Genomic DNA, 24,270 nt, shown 5'->3' with positions numbered 1-24,270 from the left:
TATTTGAAATTGAAGCATTATTTAAATATTTGTCGTAAGTTTCCTTGAATACAACAAGTTGTTGAAGCATTTGTGTTTTTAAGCACTCTACAATAAGCTCCCATTAGTTCACATTAGTTTGTTCACTTGACGGATTAGAATGTTTTTGAGGTTACTTTTAATGTACAATGTATAATTCTAATGCATAATTCTAATTTGTTAAATCCTATTTCTTAACATTACTCACAGTTAAAGTCAGAAAATATTTTTTAAATATTTCACAAATGATGTTGAACAGAGCAAGGAAATTTTCAAAGTATGTCTGATAATATATTTTATTCTGGAGAAAGTCTTATTTGTTTTATTTAGGCTAGAATAAAAGCAGTTTTTAATTTTCTTAAACCCATTTTAAGGTCAATATTATTATCCCCTTTAAGCTATTTTTTGATAGTCTACAGAACAAATCATTGTTATACAATAACTTGACTATTTACCCTAAGCTGCCTAGTTAACCTAGTTAACCTAGTTAAGCCTTTAACTATGTCACTTTAAGCTGAATACTAGTGTCTTGATAAATAGCTATTCAAGTATTATTTACTGTCATCACAGCAAAGATAAAATAAATCAGTTATTCGAAATTATTTATTGAAACTAGTATGTTCATAAATGTGTTGAGATATTTTTCTCCGTTAAACAGAAATTAGGGGAAAAATAAACAGGGGGCTAATAATTCAGGGGGGCTAATAATTCAGGGGGGTAATAATTCTGACTTCAACTGTATGCAGCATTAACAGTAAGGACTTTTTGTACTGTATTTATATATTCAGTTGGCGTGTCTGTGTGGAGTTTGCTTGTTCTCCCTGCGTTCGCATGGGTTTCCTCCAGGTGCTCCGGTTTCCGGTTTTCCTAGAAATGCTAGGTGAAACGCTAGTGTGGACACATTGTATTTGATCTAAAACACCGTTTTTAAACTAAACGCATTAGTGTAAATGGGGCCTAAGCCGAATGAAAAATGAATGAATGAATGAAAGATGAAGTCATTTCTCATAATCTGTCTGCTGACTCTCCTGTGTGTGTGTATAGATGGCCGGATCAGCTGTAACTCTGTGCGGTTGGAAATCAGGGAAACGCTCAGAGTGTCCGCGAGTGGCTGAGCGTGGCCATCAGGAGAGCTCTGCACCAGGGAGAGGACAGTCAGCTGGAGCTCACCAAACAGATCTGCTGCTTCCTGCAGGTACCACACACACACACACACACACACACACACACACATATACACATCATCATCATCTTAAAACAGATTTTCGGGAATTCGGAAGACAACAAAAACAAAACACGTCACATGACCTTCACATTTGAAGTTTATAACACTCCATAAACATCAAACATGTTTTTTCAATATACACTCACCGGCCACTTTATTAGGTACACCTGTCCAGCTGCTTGTTAGGGTAAATTTATAATCACATGGCAGCAACTCAATGCATTTAGGCATGTAGACATGGTCAAGACGATCTGCTGCAGTTCAAAGCGAGCATCAGAGTGGAGAAGAAAGGGGATTTAAATGGCTTTGAACGTGGCATGGTTGGTGGTGCCAGACGGGCTGCTCTGAGTATTTCAGAAACTGCTGATCTACTGGGATTTTCACGCACAAACATCTCTGGGGTTTACAGAGAATGGTCCGAACAAGAGGAAATATCCAGCGAGCGGCAGTTCTGTGGGCGCAAATGCCTTGTTGATGCCAGAGGTCAGAGGAGAATGGCCAGACTGGTTCCAGCTGATAGAAAGGCAACAGTAACTCAAATAAGCACTTGTTAAACCGAGGTCTGCAGAAGAGCAATTCTGAATGCACAACACGTCCAACCTTGAGGCGGATGTTCTACAGCAGCAGAAGACCACACCGGGTGCCACTCCTGTCAGCTAAGAACAGGAAACTGAGGCTATAATTCACACAGGATCACCAAAACTGGACATAAGAAGATTAGAGAAACGTTGCCTGGTCTGATGAGTCTCCATTTCTGCTGCCACATTCGGATGGTCGGGTCATACCTGTCAACATTGGGCTCTAAAAATAAGGGATATGCCCACCACAATAAGGGACACCCCCCCCCACCCCCTTAAAAAATCCACAAATTGCTAAATATGTTCATTTGGAGCTGTTTCATTGTAAATAAACAGTTAAATGGTCAGTAATATGTTTTAAATTTATTTTTAACAAAATAAAAATAAAAATATACATTAGCATCAAATACATTAGCAAACAGTTCAGCTTATTAAAATGAATAGCTATTATAATGAAATAGAATCAAGCTATCAATCAATCTCATTAGTCGTTTCTCCACTGTATGACACACATTCTGATTAAAGAGCAACGAATGAACCTCTCACTTATTAAGATTTTTTCATTACATTAAATAAGAGGTGTCACTTCAAAAATGCACACATCTAACAATATAATGAAAACATTGACTGCTTTCCTAACTGTTTATGCTCATTTAAGACAAAACTAGTTGTGTTTGGGGGAAAAAAAACACCAAGATCGACATCTTTATATGTTATTATTATTAATTATGTGTGTATGTCTGTTTAAACACGCACCCAAAAGCAAAACTTTCTCTCCGATTCAAATCGCGTGTACAGAATCCGTTTGGGAAACAGCATCTGTTTATCATTATGGAGCACGTGAGCTGACATCACGGCACCTGTAATCAAAAGGAAATGGAATCGTGCCATTTTTAATATTTATCGAAAGCACAGAAGACACACGTTTTAGAGCAAGGGGCGACCCCTGGTGGTTCAGCTGTATGGGTTGCGTACAGGGAGGCTCGCTGTTCAGAGAAAGACTGAAAACACGGGAAAAATACGGGGAAATACCTTTACGGGAAAATAGCAGGATAGAACAGTAAAATACGGGAGAATCCTGGAAAGAACGGGAGGGTTGACAGGTATGGGTCGGGTCAGAATTTAGCATCAACATCAATAAAACATTGATCCATCCTGCTTTGTATCAGCAGTTGAGGCTGCTGGTGTTGGTGAAATGGTGTGGGGGATATTTTCTTGGCACACTGTGGGCTCATTAGTACAGCCTGTATACTAAAGTATGTACATGTTTGTGTATTTGGTGAAAATATGCTTAACATGTTTTTTTGCTGAATACATCTTCTCTGTACTCCAGAGTGCGCCTGAGCAGTTTACGCTGGAGGAGATTCCCATCACCGAGTCAAAGGTCAGCATGGACGTCAACTTTTCCGGCTCGTCTCCTGCAAAGAGAGTCAACTCAGCTGCCGCAAAGAGTGAGTTAAGAGCACAGTAAGGGATACAGCTGTGGATTCCCACATTTATATAGCGTCATTTTTATGACACTGTACAACAATAATTACAGTTTTTGCATTACTGGGAGGTTGGGGTAAGGGTAGACAATGTAACATACAGTCCGTAGATAAAATGACATATTGATTTTATAAAGGGGTCTAAGTCTTCTCTGTGTGGGTTTATGACTCTTGGTGCCACAAAGCCTGTGCCTGTGTGACACCTCACTTATCTAGAGGTAAGCCAGAGATGGTTGCCTAAACTTCAAAAGACATTCCTGTCACCCCTTCCTCCCGAGACACACAGACACACAAGGACACACACACACAAGGCTCCCGACGCTGAAATGGACTCAGAAATCCTGAATCAGCCCATAAGTAAATGTTATGTGTTTGTAAACTTTGTATTTCATTTCGGACTTTTCTATCATGTGAATCTCTCTCTCGTGCCCTTTTTAAGACACTATACCAGCTAAGAATGTGTGAATCATGTTGATGTATTTCTTAAAACTGTCGTGTTTAATACCGTTAGGTTTCTCCTGCCATTTTACAACACATGATGCGTAGCGCGTGATCGTAATCTATACAGCTTAAATGATTTAATGCTCTGAGTTAATGTCTCTTCGCATGCTTTTGGGCGGATCCTTATTTTGCATATTAGCGGTCCAGAGACAAAGAAAACCTCCCGCTCAAACTTTGCCAGGAGACCATTGGTCAGTCAGTAGTTGACATGCCACCACAGTTTAAAACCCAGCTGCGCGCGCAACTCTGCGCAGAAGATCCAAAAGAAGCTTTTCAAAAGGTGCGCCCCCCATTTGAGGGGGCAAACCGCATTTCTGTAACTGCATGGCTCGTCCGAGCCCACGTTTTCTTATTTTTTCAGCAAAGTAAAACTCAGTTTAAAGTTGCGATCATGTATCCTCCGACCTGCATTGCAAACTCCACGCATCAAGAAAGGACATCAAAGGACTCCGTACCCGAGTGCATCGTAAGAAACTCACAAAAAATCCTAAAACTCCAGGTATTTGGTCATGCGTTAAGCCTGTGCCCCTCATCAAAAATGTGTTTTTTGTAATCTTGGTGGTCCTGAATAGTTGTGTGGAACTGAGGTAGATTTGCCATTCTTTTACCTAAACTCTCTAATTCCTCGGTTTTCTGTTTCTTTTTGTTTTTTATATGTTCTATAGATCCATATATAGCCTATATATCTTCAGTATACGTTTGTTCTATGTTTGTGCGTTTGTTTGTTATATGTCAGACTAGTCAATAAATATTCTTATAATCACGTTGGATTGTATTGTTTGCCTCACAGAAAAAGTCACTGAAACGATTGATTCCTTGCTACAAGCTGTATTAAGTTAATCAAAACTTATAAATGATTGATCTACAAGGAGTAGTAATAATTCCCTTTCTAAATAAATAGATCATTACAGAGTCCACTTGAGCAAGCGGGCGAGGTCTGGTTATATTAACAATACGTTAATTCAGAATATGAATGATCAATAATAATTTGCTATTATTGATACTAAATATTCATAATCTGAGAGTCCGCTTAGACGAGGGGGCAGAATCATGAATATATATATATATATAACCAAATTGACAGAAGGGTGAGGCGGAATATAAATATTTTATAAAAACCCGTTATTGTTGATTATTAATATTCATAAACTGAGTTAATTTCGCTACAACATTAATATTATACCATCAATGGGCAGTTTGATAAATAATATGAATTATACGCTGTGTAATTACTGTTTTTGCATTACTGTGAGGGTTGGAGCGTTGAAATCAAGTCAACTTTATGATAATGAGCAATGACGCGGTTCGGCAGCAAGCAATCAGAATGTAGAAATTCACCGATTGAGAAGAGTCCAGAAAACAATCTGTGAACTTTGGTTCCGACAACACTTGTTCCCAAGGGTTTGATTATTACGCCAGATTTCCAATTATTTCCAATGTTTTTCTTACAGGTACATACATTAAAAAAGTTACTGGCGAGTTTCTGATGTGCATCGATGATATATATATATTTATTTTTCTTTAAAAAAGCGAGAATCTCATGCGAAAAGACAGAACAGTATTGCTGCTTCAGGATATTTCAGACATATGGACACGTTTAAAAATTAAGTGAAGCAAAGCCACACCACATACCAAGGTTATTATAGTTAATGAAAACTAACGAAAAAACGAAAACTAAAATGTTAAATAATTGTCGTTAACTGAAATAAAAATAAAAACGAGAACTAACTGAAACTGTATTGTGTCATGAGAGTAATCTCTTCATTCGTTTCACAGATTACTTTTTATTAAACAGACACGCATGTACCACGCTTTTCCTATAAACTCTGTCATTCACTTTCCGGGTTAACCCCTTTGACCCCCACGGGGTGGGGTTACACCAAACAGGTACAATATGATTGGTTAACATAATAAACTGGTTTCCCACATCTTCCCTCTTTAGAAAAGAAGATCATGTTTTCCACTTTTAACACAAACCCTAAACATTGGTTTATGTTTAACAGCATACCCAAATTAAAGTGCAACATCAAGCAATGATATTGTTTTTTTTTTTTTTTTTTTTTTTCATTAACTCAAATCTTAATTCCTTTCTATAACCTGAAACAGTCCAAGTAGTCTAAGTAACGTTTGGGCGTTTTCACCACCCTTCCACTGGAAGTCGTAACTGGTGGTTTAGTGTCCAGTAAAGGTGTTGCTGGGTCAACTGTGTGAGTATTTGAATGTTCAGTCCCAGACAGAGCTGGTTCTTTTTCTTCCTGCAATTCTGCTTGGATTGTAGCATCTGGTTGCGATGGCATTGCTTGCAAATGCTTCCTGTTTCTACGCAGGACAGCTCCTTTTTGAGTTTGCACCAAGTACGATCTTGGTTCTGATGTTTTGTTTAGCACCATCGCTGGTGTTTTCCAGTGCTTTTCGCTGTCCAGCTTAAGAAGAACCTTCTCTCCAGGATGTAACTCGGGCAGTGTGCGAGCAGAGTGTCTCCGGTCATAATAGAACTTGTAAGACTCCTTTGCAGCTTTATCTTTCTTCTCCACTGCTTTAAGATCATTGGGTTGAGGTTGATATTTTTTCTCAAGCATTGGCAGTTTGGTTCTAATCTGCCGTCCAGTCATTAATTGTGCAGGGCTAAGTCCAGTTGCAACGACCGGAGTCGCACGGTAACACATCAATGCCAGGTGAGGATCAGGTTGGCAGAGAATCCGTTTTGCAGTTTGAACTGCTCTCTCTGCAGCCCCGTTGGCTTGGGGAAAATGAGGACTTGAAGTTGTATGATGGAAATCATAGTCTGTACAAAACTGTCTAAATTCAGCTGAGGCAAACTGTGGGCCATTGTCAGATACAAGCTCCCTGGGAATACCCCATCTCACAAACATGCACTTCAGTCTGCTGATAACATTAAAGCTGGATAGTGTTTGCAGGTGAGCTATTTCAATGTCACGTGAGTGGTAGTCTACAACTACTAAGTAAGTTTTCCCATTCAACTCGCATAAATCTGCAGCAATCTTACACCAGGGACCAGTAGGCAGGGGTGTAGTGATCAGGGGTTCTTTTCTTTGTGTAGGTTTATGAGTCCTACAAAATGTGCACCCTGAAACAATCCTGTTGATGTCATTGCCAAGTCCTGGCCACCAAACTGACATCTTTGCCCTCTGGCGACACTTTGCGAGCCCCTGATGTCCTTCATGAATTCGGCTTAACACTTCCTCCCTCATCAACACAGGAACGACAATTCTGTCCTCATACAAGACTAACCCATTGACAAAAGACAATGAAGCCCTGGCTGTATGATAATGACTCAAGGGGAAGGGTATGTGCTTTGGCCAACCCATGCTGAGAAAACCTATCACTGCCTGGAGATCTGCATCTAACTCTGTAGCCTTCCTAATGGAATCGAGCTTGGATTGTGACACCTCTTTAGATGCAACAACTGCTTCAACATATGCCTTCACCTCATCTTCCATCTCTGAGTGGAAGTGCCCACTCAAAGGTTTCTGAGAAAGCGTGTCCGCCACCACCAAACATTTACCTGGAACATGGACTGCCTTTGCATTGAAGCGCATTAATCGCATTAGCAAACGCTGACATATTAACGGAGCACGATCAATATCATACGAATTTATTAGTGGAACTAGCGGTTTATGATCTGTCTGCGGGCAAAATTATTCCAATCCTTGAAGGTAACGAGCAAAACGCTCGCAGGCCCACACTCCCGCCAAGCACTCCTTTTCAATTTGTGAGTACCTGCGCTCTGCTTCAGTCAAAGATCTCGAGCAGAATGCGACTGTTCGCGTCACATTACCATGAACTTGAAGCAGAGCAGCTCCCAACCCAAAACTGCTCGCATCCGCACTAACCATTGTGGGTTTTTCAGGTTCATAATATGCCAGAGTAGGAGCTGTGGCCAAAATGGATTTTACCTTACTCAGAGCCTGCTCCTGGACCTCGGACCAAATCCAGACTGCATCTTTCTTCAGCAGAGCTGTAACTGGTTGCAGCACTGTTGAAAGCCCTGGCACAAATTTGCCTAAATAATTGATCATTCCTAAAATTTGCCTTAGCTCAGTCACATTAGTGGGACTAGGCATCTCAGTAATCGCTGTTACCATGGTTGCGTCCGGCTTGATACCGTTCTGACTGATGGTGTGCCCAAAATACCGTAGCTCAGGTTTGTTGAAGTGACATTTATCACGATTTAATTTCAGACCTGACTCTCTGATAGTTTTCAAAACAGCCCCAAGATTCTCGTCATGCTCATTTTGATCTTTACCCCAGACTAGTATGTCATCCATGACAACTACCGTGCCTTTGTGTCCAATTAGGAGTTTGCTCATTTCCCTTTGGAAAATCTCAGGGGCCGAAGTGACCCCAAACGGCAATCTATTAAAACAAAACCGCCCTACTGGGGTTATGAATGTAGTCAAATTTACGCAGTTTGGGTCTAAAGGAATTTGCCAAAACCCTGAGGATGCGTCTAGTGTGGAAAAGACACACGCACCTGAGAGCTTGGGGGCTATATCCTCCAACGTTGGGAGAATGTAACGCTCACGCTTTACAGCCTGATTGAGCCGTTTCAGGTCTACACAAATCCTAACTGAACCATTCTTTTTCACTACGGGCACCATTGGGGCACACCATTCGGTCGGTTCAGTCACTTCGGAAATTATACCCAAGGACTGCATACGTTCGAGCTCTTTTTCCACTTTAGGCAATAGGGGAAAGGGAATTCTTCGAGGGGTGGACAGACTATAGGGAGTAGCATCTGACTTTAGCTCAATTTTTACAGGTTCACAATTAAGCAAGCCAATGTCTCCATAGACATCACTGTGGTCTGCAATTTCATCCACTCTCTGTACTAGATCCATCTCACAGGCAGTGCTACGACTAAGCAAATTGTTGGCAAATGGCCCATCAATTACAAAAACCCAAAATTCAAAATTTTTCCCTTTTCTTTCAGTGTTTGCTAGAAATTTACCCATGCAATTCACTTTTCCTCCTGGGCTTCTCACATTTATACTTGTTTTAACCAGCGGGGGGCGCTCTTGTAAGCTTTCAAACACTGAGCGTGACATGATGCTGATGTCGGCTCCGGTATCAATTTTGAATTGGACCGACCTGCCTTGAATAGGCAAAGTAACACACCACCTGTCTTCTGCAGCTGACTCATTCATTACAGAGCCCAGGAAAAATGAATCGCCAGTTTCACTATCACACACTACAAGCTCTTTGACATTTTTAGTTTTACATGCAATTGCAAAATGTCCCAGCTTATTGCATCTTCTACACCTCTTGTTTCGTGCAGGGCAATTATTCTCATTGTGTGTGTGATTACAGCGTGTGCAGTCCACAATCTGTTTTCTCTCTCCACCTTTTTCCTTTTTCGGTGGCCCCGAAAAACGCTTTGAACTTTTGTAATGTCCGTGCTGTACGGCGCTCACATCAGCGGCTGTTCCACCGCTCGCATTTTGCGTCTTAATAAGCTCCGACTGCCGGGCGATCTGGACCGCTTTATCCAACGTTAGTTCGGGTTCCATTTGTAACTTCTGAGAAACGTCACGATCTGCAATCCCTATGACAACTCTGTCCCGCATTTGTTCAACTTTGCTCGCGCCAAACTCGCAGTATTCAGCCAGTTCATAAAGACACCTGACAAAAGCTTCAACAGTCTCTCCCGATCTCTGTGTGCGCTGATGAAAACAGGCTCTCTCATGAATAACATTCCTCCTGGGCACAAAATGTTCATCAAATTTGCCGACTACAGTCTCGTAATTGTTTGTGTCTGAAGCTTCGGCAAACGTGAACGATCCGAATATCGTTTCGGCATCCCTGCCCATTGCATACAACAGAGAGTTAACTTGTACTTCACCGTCTTCCTTGTTCAGTTTCGTCGCGATGCGGAACCGGGAGAACCGCTGGATCCACGCGGGCCAGGTTGCAGGCTACGCGAAATCAAAGGCTTCTGGTGGGTTGAACTTGGACATTGTCAGTTCCAAAACTGGGCGAGCTTGCTCGTGGGTATAACGTACGATTCTGACACCATGTCATGAGAGTAAACTCTTCATTCGTTTCACAGATTACTTTTTATTAAACAGACACGCATGTACCACGCACTTCCTATAAACTCTGTCATTCACTTTCCGGGTTAACCCCTTTGACCCCCACGGGGTGGGGTTACACCAAACAGGTACAATATGATTGGTTAACATAATAAACTGGTTTCCCACATATTGTGCACATACAAAAACTAAAACTAACTGAAACTGTATTGTGTACTTACAAAAACTAAAACTAACGAACTGTATTGTGTACATACATAACTAACTGAAACTAACTAGAATTATAGCAAAAAACTTCTTCATTTTTGTATTCGTAAATGTATTTAATAAATAATCTTACTGTAAGCATTTTAGAAGTAAATATAATCCGCGCTGCAGGTATTTGTGTTTGACCCTTTCGGACCTCAGAGTCTCCTTCCGCCATTGGGCAGATCGAGCCGGTTCTCCTCGAGTCATCTTCTCTGTTGCTCCCGCGACAAAAACAAGTGGACATGACAGCAGCACGGTGATAGCATTAAATACAGAGACTTAAAATTATTACTTTAACACATTTGTGCCCAATAATGGGTTGTATTTCTGTAGCGCAATCGCGAACGAATCTTTGTAACCGAATCTTCTAAGTGAACCGGTTGAACAAGTTCACCAAATCGAACTGAATCATTTTAAACGATTCACGTCTCCAGTAAGCATTCACCCAGTTCTTACGTAATAACTAGCCTAATACCCCCTCTGACTCTTAGATAATCCAATATATAAGCTGCATCCCAAATGGCACACTATACACTATGCACTCATGCACTATGTACTTATGCACTTGCACACTCAACAGGATAGTACATGTATGTAGTGTTGTCCCAAATGGCACACTAATGTTTTTTTACTAAGCGGAAATTCAAACCGTTTCCCTGATGATGTTTGACTGTTGCCAAATCAGTGAAATAAACGACTGAATTATCAAGTAATACCTGCCGTGAGTATTGCCGCATTTACCATCCGGAGGCGCTATAATCACTCTCGTAGGAGAATTTTGCTTTCACCATCCAAAATAAATAAAGTTATTCAACATGTGCGTCCGATCGCTCCGCCCCTTCCGCTACGTAAGCAAACCTGCGGTCGTTGAGTGCGTGAAGTGTCCATCATTACACACTTAATTTTAGCGGCTGAATGAGTGCATCATCCGGGTAATTAAAGTGCACTTATTATTTTTAGAGTTTTCAGTGTGAACACACTGCTTACACTATTTATACTACAAAATGGCGTAAAATAGTGCATAAGTATGCGATTTGGGACGCAGCTATACTCTCAAGCAGTTATTAGAACAGTAACGTTACATTGAGAGTTGGTGAACCGATAATACTGCGCATGCGTGATTCAGTGAACCAAACACAAACGGTACAGCCTGCTGTATGACTGAACTGAACTTAAAACAACTGCAGCGCGGGTGAACCGAGGGCTTAAATGAGAGGATCTGGAGAAAAAACTTAAATTTATTTCATAACAGACAATCGTAATGAAATTTAAATAAGTGAAGCATGATTCAGTTGGGTTTACAGTTAGTAAAACTTTACTGTAAGACATTTTTCATATCATGATAATGTTTTAACTGACTGAAATTACTATTGCCGACTACATAATGTTGAGCCCTAACATCTGCGTTAGAAATCTGAATTTCCCATCACCAGGCCCGGATTAATAAATCAGAGGCCCCTGGGCACAATGTCTTGTAGGCCCCCTATAACCGCACCCCTTAGTTTAATTAAAAATAATATTGATATAATATTTGTTAAATAAATAAAATTAATCTATAATGTATTGCCCACATTTTTTTAAATAGATGATATACAGTACATATATTTGTAGTCTACAGAGATTTAACTTATTTTTAAAGCATTTAAGCACACTTTAAAATTTTTTTAATACAAATAAGGGAAGCTAATAGATTTTAATATACTTGTTCAAGTTCACTGAAGCAGCACTAAAATTTATATTTAGGGGTATTTTTAATGTATAACTTCTACAAACTTATAATGCATATGATTTGGATAACACCTCTCCAATCCAGTTCTAGGAATCTGAGTCCTCCATAATACACACACTTATTAATTATTCCTACTTGTCTTCCTCGTGATGGAGAGTATGTGCCCATAATGCCCATTGGTTAATCCGGCCCTGCCCATCACTACGTCTAACCTCACAAGCAGCCTTGCACACATTGTATTTAGGGCTGCTTTCTTGTGGGCTGTTGTATTTGAATTTGAGGATGGGTAGATGGTTGTGGTAGATGATAGTGTTCATGTGTCCTCTGAATACATGTTTCAAAAAATGTATGACTGCGTTTTTAATTATACAATATTTATCCTGTTGATTTTCAATCTTGTACCTAACAAATATACTCATTTAGAAAAAAAACCTAAAACTAATACTGAAACTAATAAAAACTAAACTAAAACTAAGACATTTTAAAATATAGAAACTAATAAAAACTAGTAAATCTGCCTCTAAAATTAATAAAAACTAACTGAATTTGAAAACAAAAAGTCAAAACGAAATAGAAACTAAAACTAAAGAAAAATCCAAAACTATTATAACCTTGCCACATACAACTTGATCTTCCATTGTTTATTGAATTTGATAAAAAGTGTGCAACATCTTCACGCTAGAAAGCATGTTTTATGTGGTAATGTAACTGATATGATATGATATGCTGCAACGGCGACCTTTGACGTTTTCACCTCCTTCGGTGTGAATGCACAGTTATAGGAATAAATGTGATGTTCAATATGAGAAAGGTAAGAATGATCGCTATGGCCATTACAGTAGTTTCAGTGTTAAGGACATTTTGTGTTCAAATATTCATTTATTCATTCATTTCTGCTTAGTCCCTTTATTAATCTGGGTTCGCCACAGCGGAATGAACCGCCTGTACAAATATTTGATAATGCTAATTAAATTTTTTCTCTCTCTTAGTTCCTCTCTGTTCAAAGCTCCATGGGCTCGAGTGATGGTGTATGGATTCAGTCATAAAGTGCAGCGTAATGGCCAGCTGAACCTGATGGGGGCCGTGTGTTTCCCGCTGGACGCCTCTCCGTCCAACACCGGCCTCACTTCTCCACCCACAGCCAACCAGTATCCTAGCATCATCATCCCCACCGACAAAGTGCACAACAAATTGGGCACGTCACAATCTCTTACATACAGTAGGGGAAAGAAGTATTGAACACGTCACCATTTTTCTCAGAAATCATATTTCTAACGGTGCTAGAGACTTGAAATGTTCACTGCATGTCGGTAAGAACTAAAGAAATCCATATATACAAAGAAAATAAAAACAATTTGTTGTTGATTAAATGATGTGCAATAAAATGAAATAATGCAGGGAAAAATAATCGAACACATGAAGAAATGGGGTGTAGAAAGACTTGGAAAGCCCAGACAGCAGCTGAAATCTCTCAGTAGTTCTTTAGCAACCCTCTGCCCTTCCTCAGTGTAAATGAACATCAGCTGCTTCAGTCCAACATCTACATTAGCAGGAGGATAAAGATAAAACCAGGGTGGACATTTCAGCTAGACAGTGATCCAAAACACAGCCAAGGAGACTCTCAAATGCTTTCAGAGAAAGAAAACCAAGCTGTAGAATGGCCCAGCCAATCACCTGAACTGAATTCAATAGAAAACACAAAATAAAGCTCAGATTTAATAGACGAGACGCACAGAAGCATCAAGATTTTGAATCTCTGTTGAAGTCTATGAGAAACTCACACTTGAGCAACGCATGAGGCTTCAGTCTCCATGTGAGAGGCGTCTTTAAGCTGCGATCACCAAAAAATCCTTTTATATAAAGTATTAAATATGTTGGGAGAGGCAGTCACAGCAAGAAGGTCGCTGGTTCGAACCTCGGCTCAGTTGGCGTTTCTGTATGGAGTTTGCATGTTCCAAATGCAAACTTGCTGAATAAGTTGGCGGTTCATTTCGCTGTGGCGACCCCGGATTAATAAAGGGACTAAGCCGACAAGAAAATGAATGAATTAAATACGTTTCAACAGTTCAGTACTTTCTCCTTGTGTCATTTAATTGTTATTACACAAAACTCATATTTTTTGGTTTTGTTTTATGTTTATGTTTGTATTGTTTGGGTTTTTATCAAAATCTGGTTCAATTCTATGTCAGCAGCTCTTATAGTAAAACATGGCGTGTTTAATACTTATTTTCCCCACTGTACATTTATTTTATTTTAACAGTGATTTGCATTATTTTGCATTCTCTAAGTGAACAATCAGATTCATTAAGACCATTCCTGCTGACTTTAGCTTATATCTATATTTCTGTCCATAGGCGTGTCTCCCCCTCCTGGAGCAATGCTGGTGTTGCACTCGTTGCTTCTTGAGTTTCCATTGGCGATGGCCTTCGCTGAACAGCTGCTAACCTACAGTGTAGGAGAAACCATAAAGCGCTCTGAGGATGAGCTGGACACGGTGCCCACTTCTGTGCTCATTCAGGTCGTGGAGCTGCTAGGTGAGATATGCTTCTTTAATTTGCTCTGAGTTTATACATAAACTCAATCCTGGATGGCCGGTGTCCTGCAGAGTTTAGCTCCAACCCCAATTAGACACACCTAAACCAGTTAATCACGCTCTAACTAGCATTCTAGAAACTTCCTGGCAGGTGTGTTGAAGCAAGTTGGAGCTAAACCCTAGACATTATATGTTGCATTCAACACATTGCTGTTTTGTTTATTTCTACAGTTTGTTTTCCTTTTTTTTTAAGTCTTGAAGTGTCTTAAATGTGCTTTTATAGTGTTGTCACGATACTGGAATTCGGTACCAATCGATACTGAAGTTTTAAAAACAACCCAGGCTCATTCTGAAAGCGCAGTCCCATGGACGTTTTTGGAGACCGCAAAATACGTCCCGGGAGGTACTTATTCATGCATTTTTGGTGTTCGAAAATCCACAAGAGGCCGCTGTGTACGCTTTTTTAGATCTCAAATTTCTCGAGTAAGTTCTCCCGCTAGTGCCGATTGCGCCCGCTGTCCACGCGTAAACCCACTGGAAGCCGCTTTCGACCGACCCACCCTCCTTCTTCCCTAAACCCAACCAATTTTATCGATTGAACCGCCCACTTACTTCCCTAAACCCAACCAATGATTTTCAAAAGCCGTCCAGAAAAAGAAAAGCCCTCGTCTGATTTTTACCATGTTTTTGGATTTTACCACATTCTCACCCTGTTATTCACTCATTCATTTTATTTTTTGGATTCTGTTTTTGTCTTACCTGATTTCTGGAACCGCTCCTCCCTGGATTTGAATCCCGCCGTCCTTGTCCTCGTCTGGCGTCTCAAGTTCGTTGATGTAAACGACGAGCTAACTGGACAAACTGGTTGCGGTGGGAAAGCCTTCCACAGTTAGCGTTCGTTTAAAAAAAATTTAATGCAGCCATACCATACGTACCTCCGGCTACATAATTCGCGGTCTCCAGAATCGTCCCCGGGACTATGTTTTCAGAATGAGCCTGTGATGCTGTTTAAAAACCTCCATTTCACGCTAACATTTGAGCGCCATTGAGCGTGTTCTTAAACAGCGCTGATTTTGTGTTCACATGCTCAACAGAAATGACTGCAATTGGCCGTGAAGGTCGTCGTTTTAATGAACTCACTGCTATTTACTGAGTGTAACCACATATACAGGAACACTGTTTTAAAGTCACATCCATCAGCTGATTTGGATATAAGCTGACATATGAGTGATCCGCTGATGAATCACGGCTTTAAAATGCTCCAGTGTAACACAGATATCATATACAGTTATTTTAAACACTTTCTATGGTGCGTTATGAAAATTCAAAGGGTTTTCTTTAAAATGATACTAAATTTTTGCATTTACACCTCTGCGTGTGGATTTTGGAAGCTTTTAAATTTGGGTAGGCAAAATCCAGGTGGAAATCCCAAAATAGCACTGGGGATTAGGAGGTTAATGAAATCTTATTGCTAAGTGTGACCGATTAAATATTTAAAGGTGCAGTATGTAGTTTTTACCACTAGAGGGCATGTATTCACAACAAACAAAGGTGTAGTCTGATGACTGTGTGACGGGTGCTTTCACACCTAGACTTTTGTTTCGGAACATGTCTCGTTTGCCCAGTTAGCGTGGTTTGTTTGGCATATGTGAATCCAGCAGTCGCGCTCGGATCCGTGCCAAAACAATCGGTCTGAGATCGCCTGAATGAGGTGGTCTCGACTCGATTTAATGAACTCTGGAGCGGATCTATTGTAGTAAGAAAGCGATACGATCCGAGCCCGGCTATATCACAGTGGATATGTAATAGGCATATACTCGGCTATATAAAGACAAAATTATGAGTAGGGGGGGGAGGTCATTCCAGACATCCCAAGTCTCCCGGAAGTCTCCCGCACAGTGGACCCTCCCAGTCCACAAATACGTTGCGCACCCTTCTCAACCCTCCACACCGAATCCCTCCTCGCTCTTTAGTCTTCAAACACGTTGCGCGCACCCTGTCAAACACCACCAAACCCCCAGCCCCCCTGACAGCAGAGCAGGACTCTTCAAAATAAACCGTGAAACTGACCAATGTGAGGAGAGTTTATTCACACATGACTTGTTTTAGCTCTTTTGGTCCGTTCAGTAACTTTGCAGTGTGAAAGTGAACTGCACCAAGAACAAAGAGCAACAATGAAGCAACAAATGAATCTGTTCACAGGTGTGAAAGCACTCTGAGTGTGGAATCATGGGAGTTGTAGTCTTCATTATTCTACAGGACTTATGTTGATGAGTAAAGTTATTCAACACTATTAGTATTAACCATTCAGCACAGGAAAGCAGCAGAGCTTTTATTATGCCATAGTCCTACGCTTCTGGTTCTTTATCTTGTGATCACATGGAGAAGCAGCCCTTTTTTATCACACTAAATACATGTTAAGCAGGTCGCACACCAGAAGCGCCACGCAGCGCCATGCATTTTAGAATTCTAAGCATAGGTTTCTATCAGGATACACACATCAGCGCCGCAAGTCGGCGGCTGTCGGCGGCGCCCGGCCACGGCTCAGGACGCAGTTTTTTCAGCCGCGCCACAGAGCGCCATCTGATTAGTTTCATGTTAAATATCATTCTAATGTGCATGTCTGGTGTGTGATACTTTAAACTGTCATGTGCGCGCCGTGTCGCGGCGCTTCTGGTGTGCGACCTGCTTTAGGCTTCTGTTATAATGCTGCTATGTGCAGTTGAATAAAACACACAACATATTAAAGCCTCGCTGCTGTTTCCCTGTTTTCTAGAAAACCAAAGCAGAAATGTGTGTGATGACATTAGCATGAACACACAGCAGACATTACATCTATCCTAATGTCAATATTCTACAAAAAATTAGTTTGGATAATGTATGTACATAAGACAGCAAAATATATAACACTGTCCGAGTGGTTTTTGCATATTTTAATGAAAAATCATACATATTGTGCCTTTAAGTTCATACTAGCATTCCTTATCATATAAAAATGCAACTTTTCTTATGAAATGCTGTATATAATAGCAGTTTATGTGTGATTTTATCATGTACTGTAGATCATATGATAAATGTTGTTTCTCCAGAACTGTACCGAGTGAGAAAACAACCGTCCTCAAGCCAAAATCTCCAGAGAAGACCAAACCCGATGAAAAAGACCCTGAGAAATCTCCTGCCAAAAATCTTGAAGGTCATTAATTTTACTTTTCTGATTTCTGATTTTATGCGGAAATTATAAACACAAACCTCATATATGATCATCTGTCTATTCTTTCCCCAATTTCTGTTTAACAGAGAGCAGATTTCTTCAACACATTTCTAAATATAATAGTTTTAATAACTCATTTCTAGTAGCTGATTTATTTTATCTTTGCCATGATGACAGTAAATAATATGTGACTAGATATTTAACAAGGCAGGTTAGGGTAATTAGGCAAGTTATTGTATAACGATGGTTTGTTCTGTAGACTATCAAAAAATATATAGCTTAAAAGTGCTAATAATATTGACCTTAAAATGGTGTTTAAGAAAATTAAAAACTGATTTTCACCTGATCCTTTGATAGTCCTCTTTGGTGTATCTCTTGAACCAGATTTGACAGTGCGTGACAGCAAGGTTCTTGCCTTTACCACAATTCTAGCCAGACGTGCCATACTTTTAAAATGGAAACACACTTCTTCCCCTACACATGACAAGTGGATACAGGACATTTTTTACTGTATCAGACTTGGAATGCTGAGATGCTCATTGCTCACTCTCTGGCTCAATAGATTCCTTTTATAAGATTTGGAATTCCTTTCTTGACTACATCAAAGGCCTGCCTATTACCCCTGGTGCTGGCAACCTGTAACAATAACCATTTTATTAGAAAGTTTTAATTAATTTTATTATTATAATTTTTTGTATTTATTTAAATGCATTATTATTATTTTAATTATTATTATTTATCTCATCTGTATCCAGTTACTCTGATGTCATGTTCTAATGTATTTAATTTTCTTTTTTTGGTATTTATGTATTAATTAATTTGTTGAGTTAATGAACGAGAGGTTAGGGGATGGGATTAATAATGGACAATACATTACTGTTTACCTCTCAATATTTAATTTTTATTGTCATGCAAAAGACCAATAAAAAAACTGAAATAACTAAAAAAAAGCTTTTATTCTAGCCAAAATAAAAACAAATAAGACTTTCTCCAGAAGAACAAATATTATCAGACATACTGTGAAAATTTCCTTGCTCTGTTAAACATCATTTAGGAAATATTTAAAAAAGAAAACAATAAATAAAAGAGGGCTTATGATTCTGACTTCAACTGTATGTGTCCAATAATAATTTTCAGGAAGTCTCTCAATATCTAAATATACACTCCACTGCAAAGGCTAATAAAAACGTAAATATGACTAAAAATTAGACATGATTGTTGTTACACATAACTGGGCACATAACTACTGACATCTAAAGGTTGAACTGTGGTTTTGCAGGTGATTAAGTTTATTTTGAGCCTAAATTCATCAAATAATAATTAAGTACATAATAAAAATTATTATGTATAGATATGTAAATGTATTTAAGTTAATTATAATAATAATTAATAATTATATAAATATAAATAAATAAATAAATTATTTTGCTTATGCTTATACTTCAGCTGTATATATAGCCCCCCTTTGATTTATTATTATTATTATATTATATAGTATTTCCCAAACGATGTTTAACAGAGCAAGGACATTTTCACAGTATGCCTGACAATATTTTTTCTTCTGGAGAAAGTCTTATTTGTAGTATTTCAGCTTGAATAAAAGCAGCTTTTTTTAAATCACCATTTTAAGGTCAATATTATTAGCCCCTTTAAGCTTTATTTTATTTGATAGTCTACAGAACAAACCATCTTTATGCAATAACTTGCCTAATTACCCTAACCTGCCTAGTTAACCTAATTAACCTAGTTAAGCCTTTAAATGTCACTTTAGCTGTATAGAAGTGTCTTGATGAATATCTAGTCAAATATTATTTACTGTCATCATGGCAAAGATAAAATAAATCAGTTATTAGAAATGAGTTATTAAATCTGTTATGATTAGAAATGTGTTGAAATAATTTTCTCTCCAATAAACAGAAATTGGGAAAAACAATAAACAGGGGGATTAATAATTCTGACATCAACTGTATACACATACATACATACATTATTTCTAAGTATATACAGAAGATTAATAAGGGATATGGTGTGAGAGGTGAATTTAGGAATTTTACACCCGTGAATATTATTATTTTATCAACTCTATTCAGTCAAATATAAATCACTCTTGCAGGTAGGTTTAGTTCTGTGACCGAATATCTTCAGAGAAGAAACTGTTCTGCACTCAATCCTTCATTAAATAAACTGAAGCAGCTGAGGAGACAAAGGTTTCTGCTAAAAGCTTCTGTAAACCAACACAAACTATTTTTCAATAGATGTATATGTTAAACCTTTAAAAATACCAACACACACACAGAGAAAGTCAATGTTTTCAGATTATTTTATTGGCTTGACAAATGTTCCATATGTATCTCCAAAGCATTTGTGATGTTTACATTAAATAGGACATATAAAAACAATTGACATAGTAGTGGTGGTTTTTCTAATAAATAATAATTAACAGCACATTAACAATCATCTGTAGGATAAAACAATAGTAATAAATAGTTTATCTAATAGTCAACAGATTAAGATTCATTTATAAACAATTTAGAATCCTGTTTGTGTGCGCACACACACGCTCCCAGCTGATGGTTGCTTAGCAACGACAGTCATAGAATGTGTTCTATAGTAGTTCTATGTTAAAACAGCGCATCTCAGTTTGCCAGCATTCAGGACGGTGACTTGGTAAATCACACAGTTACTGTACGAATTGACAAATCTGTGATTGTGAAGGACTCGTTCGCTATGGATACTCACTATAATCAGTCTTCAGACAACCCTCATCACGAGTGGTCATCGGTTGTTCTGACTTTGGACCCAGATGTGGACGAACAAGAACTGATTGAGTCAATGAAACAGTTCAGCCAAATCCACTCTTTGGATTTTTCTTTTGATGAAGACACTAATTGCAGACACATTTATGTGACTTTTGAGCATTCAGGACGGGACCAGCAACCAGATCCTGTGGTCCCCACGAGCCGCTTTATTGAGCTGAAGACACTGCTCGTGAGCAATCTGCACCCAATGGTCACCGAACAACAGCTTATTGAAAAGTTTGGTGCATTGGGGTCCATCTCGACTGTGCAAGTGTGCAGAAACAACATCATCTCTCCTGCTTATGCCTTTGTGACTTTCCATCATCGACGTGATGCAGTGCGAGCACAAAAAGCTCTGAACTTCACTGATTTACTGAATAAACCTCTGATCATCATGTGGGGCCCAGACAAGACAATTGAGGTCCTCTCAGATAATGACAGCAGCTCTCCAAGACAAACAGAGGAGAGAAAGACAGCTGGAGAAACAGAGGAGAGAAAGACCAGTGGAGAAACAGAGAGAGAGGCCGCTGGAGATACAGAGGAGAGAAAGACCAGTAGAGAAACAGAGAGAGAGGCCGCTGGAGACACAGAGGAGAGAAAGACCAGTGGAGAAACAGAGAGAGAGGCCGCTGATGAAACAAAGGAGAGAGCGAACAGCGAGTCTTCATGGGGAAGAAGGATCTCCAACAATGTGAAAAGTGCTGTGAAAGCTGCGGTGAGCAGTCCAGCAGCCTGGGTCGGAGTCGGCATAGGTGTCTGTGCTGCTTATGCCTACTTCAGGAGCAGGAGCTAGTGTGGACACATTCTAAAAGGTAATTTCATCTCATTTAAGTGACATGACATCTGACTGAGCTTAGTAACACTTCTGGAACATGCTGTATGTCACACACACATATGTATATATAGAATTCTCTGTGGGTCAGAGGTCATGTTAATTCATACTCAAATTCAGCTTCATTTAGACATCGACACTGATTTTCTTGACTCTGTTCTCTTCCAGACGAGAAGGCCTGCCTCACGATCTCCACTCATCATCCCCAGAGTGACCAATCACTGCTCCAGAAAGAACTTGATTTCCCCAGCAGGCCAAACACTTGCAATAAATGTGAATTGAATAAACTGTCTTGTGTGTGTCTCATTCAGCATTAAAGCTCAGCCTTGTAATTTATATTCATCCAAGAGAAGCATAATAGCACTTTGTTCCAGACACAGAAGTAAACGATAGGATTTTTTTCACATCTATTGATGTGTTAGACAATAATTTACAGACCGTATGAGAAGGACTGCATCAAAGAACAATCAAATGTAGAATTGCAAATCATTATTTCATATATAATGTACAGTGGGTTCTAATAATGTCTGTACAGGAAGATATTCTGAAGAATGTTGGAAAAAAGCAGCTGTTGACTTTCATAGTATTTTTCGTTCCTACTATTGTGGGTTTTTTCTGTACCACTTTATTTTGATGGTTAGATCATCTTTATTTTGAGTATTAGTAGACTGTCTGCTTAATATCTGCTGATTCTTCTCCTTCAACAGACATTTAACTGACTATAAGAAACTTTTCAAGTGCATGTCAACTTACCCTAACCCCAACCCAACAGTCTAATGAAAATTAGTTGGCATGTACTGTAGATGCAATGTAACTTAAATTCAACAAACTGACCATCAAAAAAAGTTTGGCTGTTTTTCTTTTACAACATTCTTCAAAATATCTTCTTTTGTGTTCAACAGAAGAAAGAAATTCAAGGTTTGAGACCACTTGTGTGTGAGTGAATGATGAGTAAATTTTCATTTCTGTGTGAACTGTCCCTTAAACGCTGGCTTAAAATATGTGATTTGTTTAAGAAATGTGGTTAAACCAATGACTGTAAAAAATATGCAAAATATGCAAAATATGCCTAATATGCAAAATCACTTTTATAAGTGGTTTAAACAGTTGTGTGACAGCACTGTGTGAATATAACCAAGGTGTGAATTACAGGGGGTTTGGGGAGGGTTTGACCCCCTCCAATATTGCTTGATCCCCTCTGAAGGACTTTAAAACAAGACGTATGAGAGGTGGGTCAGCACGTTAATAGTAAGAAAATGCTTTCTCTGATCTATGTCCTTAATATTAATAATAAAAAAGTATAATGTAAATATAGATTTGAGCGGTTTATAGCATTGTAAATGCATAATTGTGCCAATCAATGCTAGGAAAATATCATTCAACAGTCTGAAAATAGCAGCTCTTGAGGACCAATACCATCTAAAGTTTTCACAACACACATTTCTTGTAAAATACTGTAGGTGTTTATATCTGCATGTAGCCCAAAAAAAAAAAAAAAAAAATGGACACATAACTTTTATAGTTTGACCTACAGTAACCTCTAAAAGTCACTAAATATCCCTCAAAACACTGAAAACGTATGCATTTTATTAATAAATTAGATTTTATTTAAATACATTCTTACATTTAGTTCACTGAAGCATGTATTACCAAACTACTACCAAAAAATTTGGTACTACTACCCTCCACAGGTGCACATGCATTGATTTTCGACATGTTAAGTGGAAATGACTTGACAGTATATGGTAGTTCGTCATAAAAGCATGTTACTGTATACCACTGTAATCAGGCAATATATGAGTGATTAGGAAATAGCTTAAAACACTCTTGATAAAATCTTATTTGTCTTAGTTTAACTGGGAAATAGGTCAATAATATTAGCCCCCCTATAATAAATATATATTTTATTTCCTTTCATTTATATAGCATTTTACGGCAGCCATATTGCGCATCAGCTGATTGGGGGAGAGGAGACAGATTAATATTAAGATTAAGCCAATTATAATATGGGGATGGTTAGGAGGCCAAATTTAGCCAGGATGTCAGGGTGAAACCCAAACATTTTTTTAAATCCCCTGGGATTTTTAACGACCACAGAGGATCAGGACCTTATTTTAAAGAGCCCATATTATACATGAAATAGGGTCATATCTTGGTTGTAAGGGTCTCCAACAACAGTCTAATATGCATGCAAGGTCAAAAAACACTTTTATGGTCTTATAATCTGCATTTATTTTTACCTAAATATCCCAGCGACTCCCGTATGAATCGTCCAGTGATTCATTTGTTCCCAAACCCCTCCTTAGCGCGAAGCTAATCTGCGCTGATTGGACCAATGACACTCTGTCGCGATTGGTCGACTGCCTTCAGTCAGAGAGTGAAATGGGCAATAGCTAATCAGCAATATAAAAAGTAATCACAGTTCATACACGCTCGATAGTGTAGGCGTGGATTTTAGCTGCCATACACACACAAAAACACACACACACCTCCGGACGACAACGCTTCCGCCCGCACCCGCCAGGTTTTAGCCTGAGAACCCGCTCCGTTTTCTGCCCGCCGCGCCCGATCCCGCTAGAGCGGGGGAGAACACAACCAAAAGTTACCCAGCTATACAGTCCAGATAGCCAAGATGTCTGTATAAACACACACACAGCACCAAGCACACAAAGCTCGCTCTCGCTCGCTCTCTCTCTCTCTCATACGCGCGCGTGCGCACTAACACACACACACAAGCACCAAGCAGACTCTCTCTTTCTCATTCGCATAGCAATATCCGTGATATTGCTAGACAGCCCGCTCCCGTCCTAAATTAAACCCGTTACCGACCGCTCCCGCGATTTATTTGGAAATTTATTCCCGCGCCGCAGAAATCTGGCGCGGGGGCAGCCGCGGGAATGCAGAACTCTACCACGGAGCTCCATAAACAAAGCAGCACGCGTCGCGTTTTTAACGTGACTTTGCACGCGATAAGAGAATATAGCCAGTTAACTGGATACAGTACACGCGGTTACAAGTAACAAATCACAAATACAAATACATTTGCAAGCTAGAGT

The 24,270-nt window shown here is 39.3% G+C and overlaps 2 protein-coding genes across 3 annotated transcripts in view; both read left to right on the top strand.

Annotated features, from left to right (window-relative positions):
* Positions 1–3,154: 3,154 nt before the first annotated feature.
* LOC101883236 (probable E3 ubiquitin-protein ligase HECTD4) overlaps positions 3,155–24,270 on the top strand; it is a 60,375-nt gene continuing 39,259 nt past the window's right edge. Inside the window, exons 1-3 of one of the 2 annotated variants that reach the window (XM_073936029.1) lie at positions 3,155–3,272; positions 12,830–13,035; positions 14,195–14,374. In XM_073936029.1, coding sequence (XP_073792130.1) covers positions 12,864–13,035; positions 14,195–14,374 — 352 coding nt within the window. In that variant the 5' untranslated portion in view covers positions 3,155–3,272; positions 12,830–12,863. Of the gene's footprint in view, positions 3,273–12,829; positions 13,036–14,194; positions 14,375–17,462; positions 17,567–24,270 lie in introns of those variants that run through there. The other variant, XM_073936021.1, reaches the window with a different exon arrangement.
* On the top strand, positions 19,076–21,502 carry LOC110437816 (uncharacterized). The gene is made up of 2 exons (XM_021469122.3): positions 19,076–21,194; positions 21,383–21,502. The coding sequence occupies exon 1, from the start codon at positions 20,312–20,314 to the stop codon at positions 21,173–21,175; it is 864 nt and encodes a 287-aa protein (XP_021324797.2). The 5' UTR covers positions 19,076–20,311; the 3' UTR covers positions 21,176–21,194; positions 21,383–21,502.

This window comes from Danio rerio, chromosome 21 (genome assembly GCF_049306965.1).
Source record: "Danio rerio strain Tuebingen ecotype United States chromosome 21, GRCz12tu, whole genome shotgun sequence".
Taxonomy (NCBI): Eukaryota; Metazoa; Chordata; class Actinopteri; order Cypriniformes; family Danionidae; genus Danio; species Danio rerio.
The sequence above is the reverse complement of the archived record's forward strand: the minus strand, read 5'-3'. Positions and strand labels throughout refer to the sequence as shown.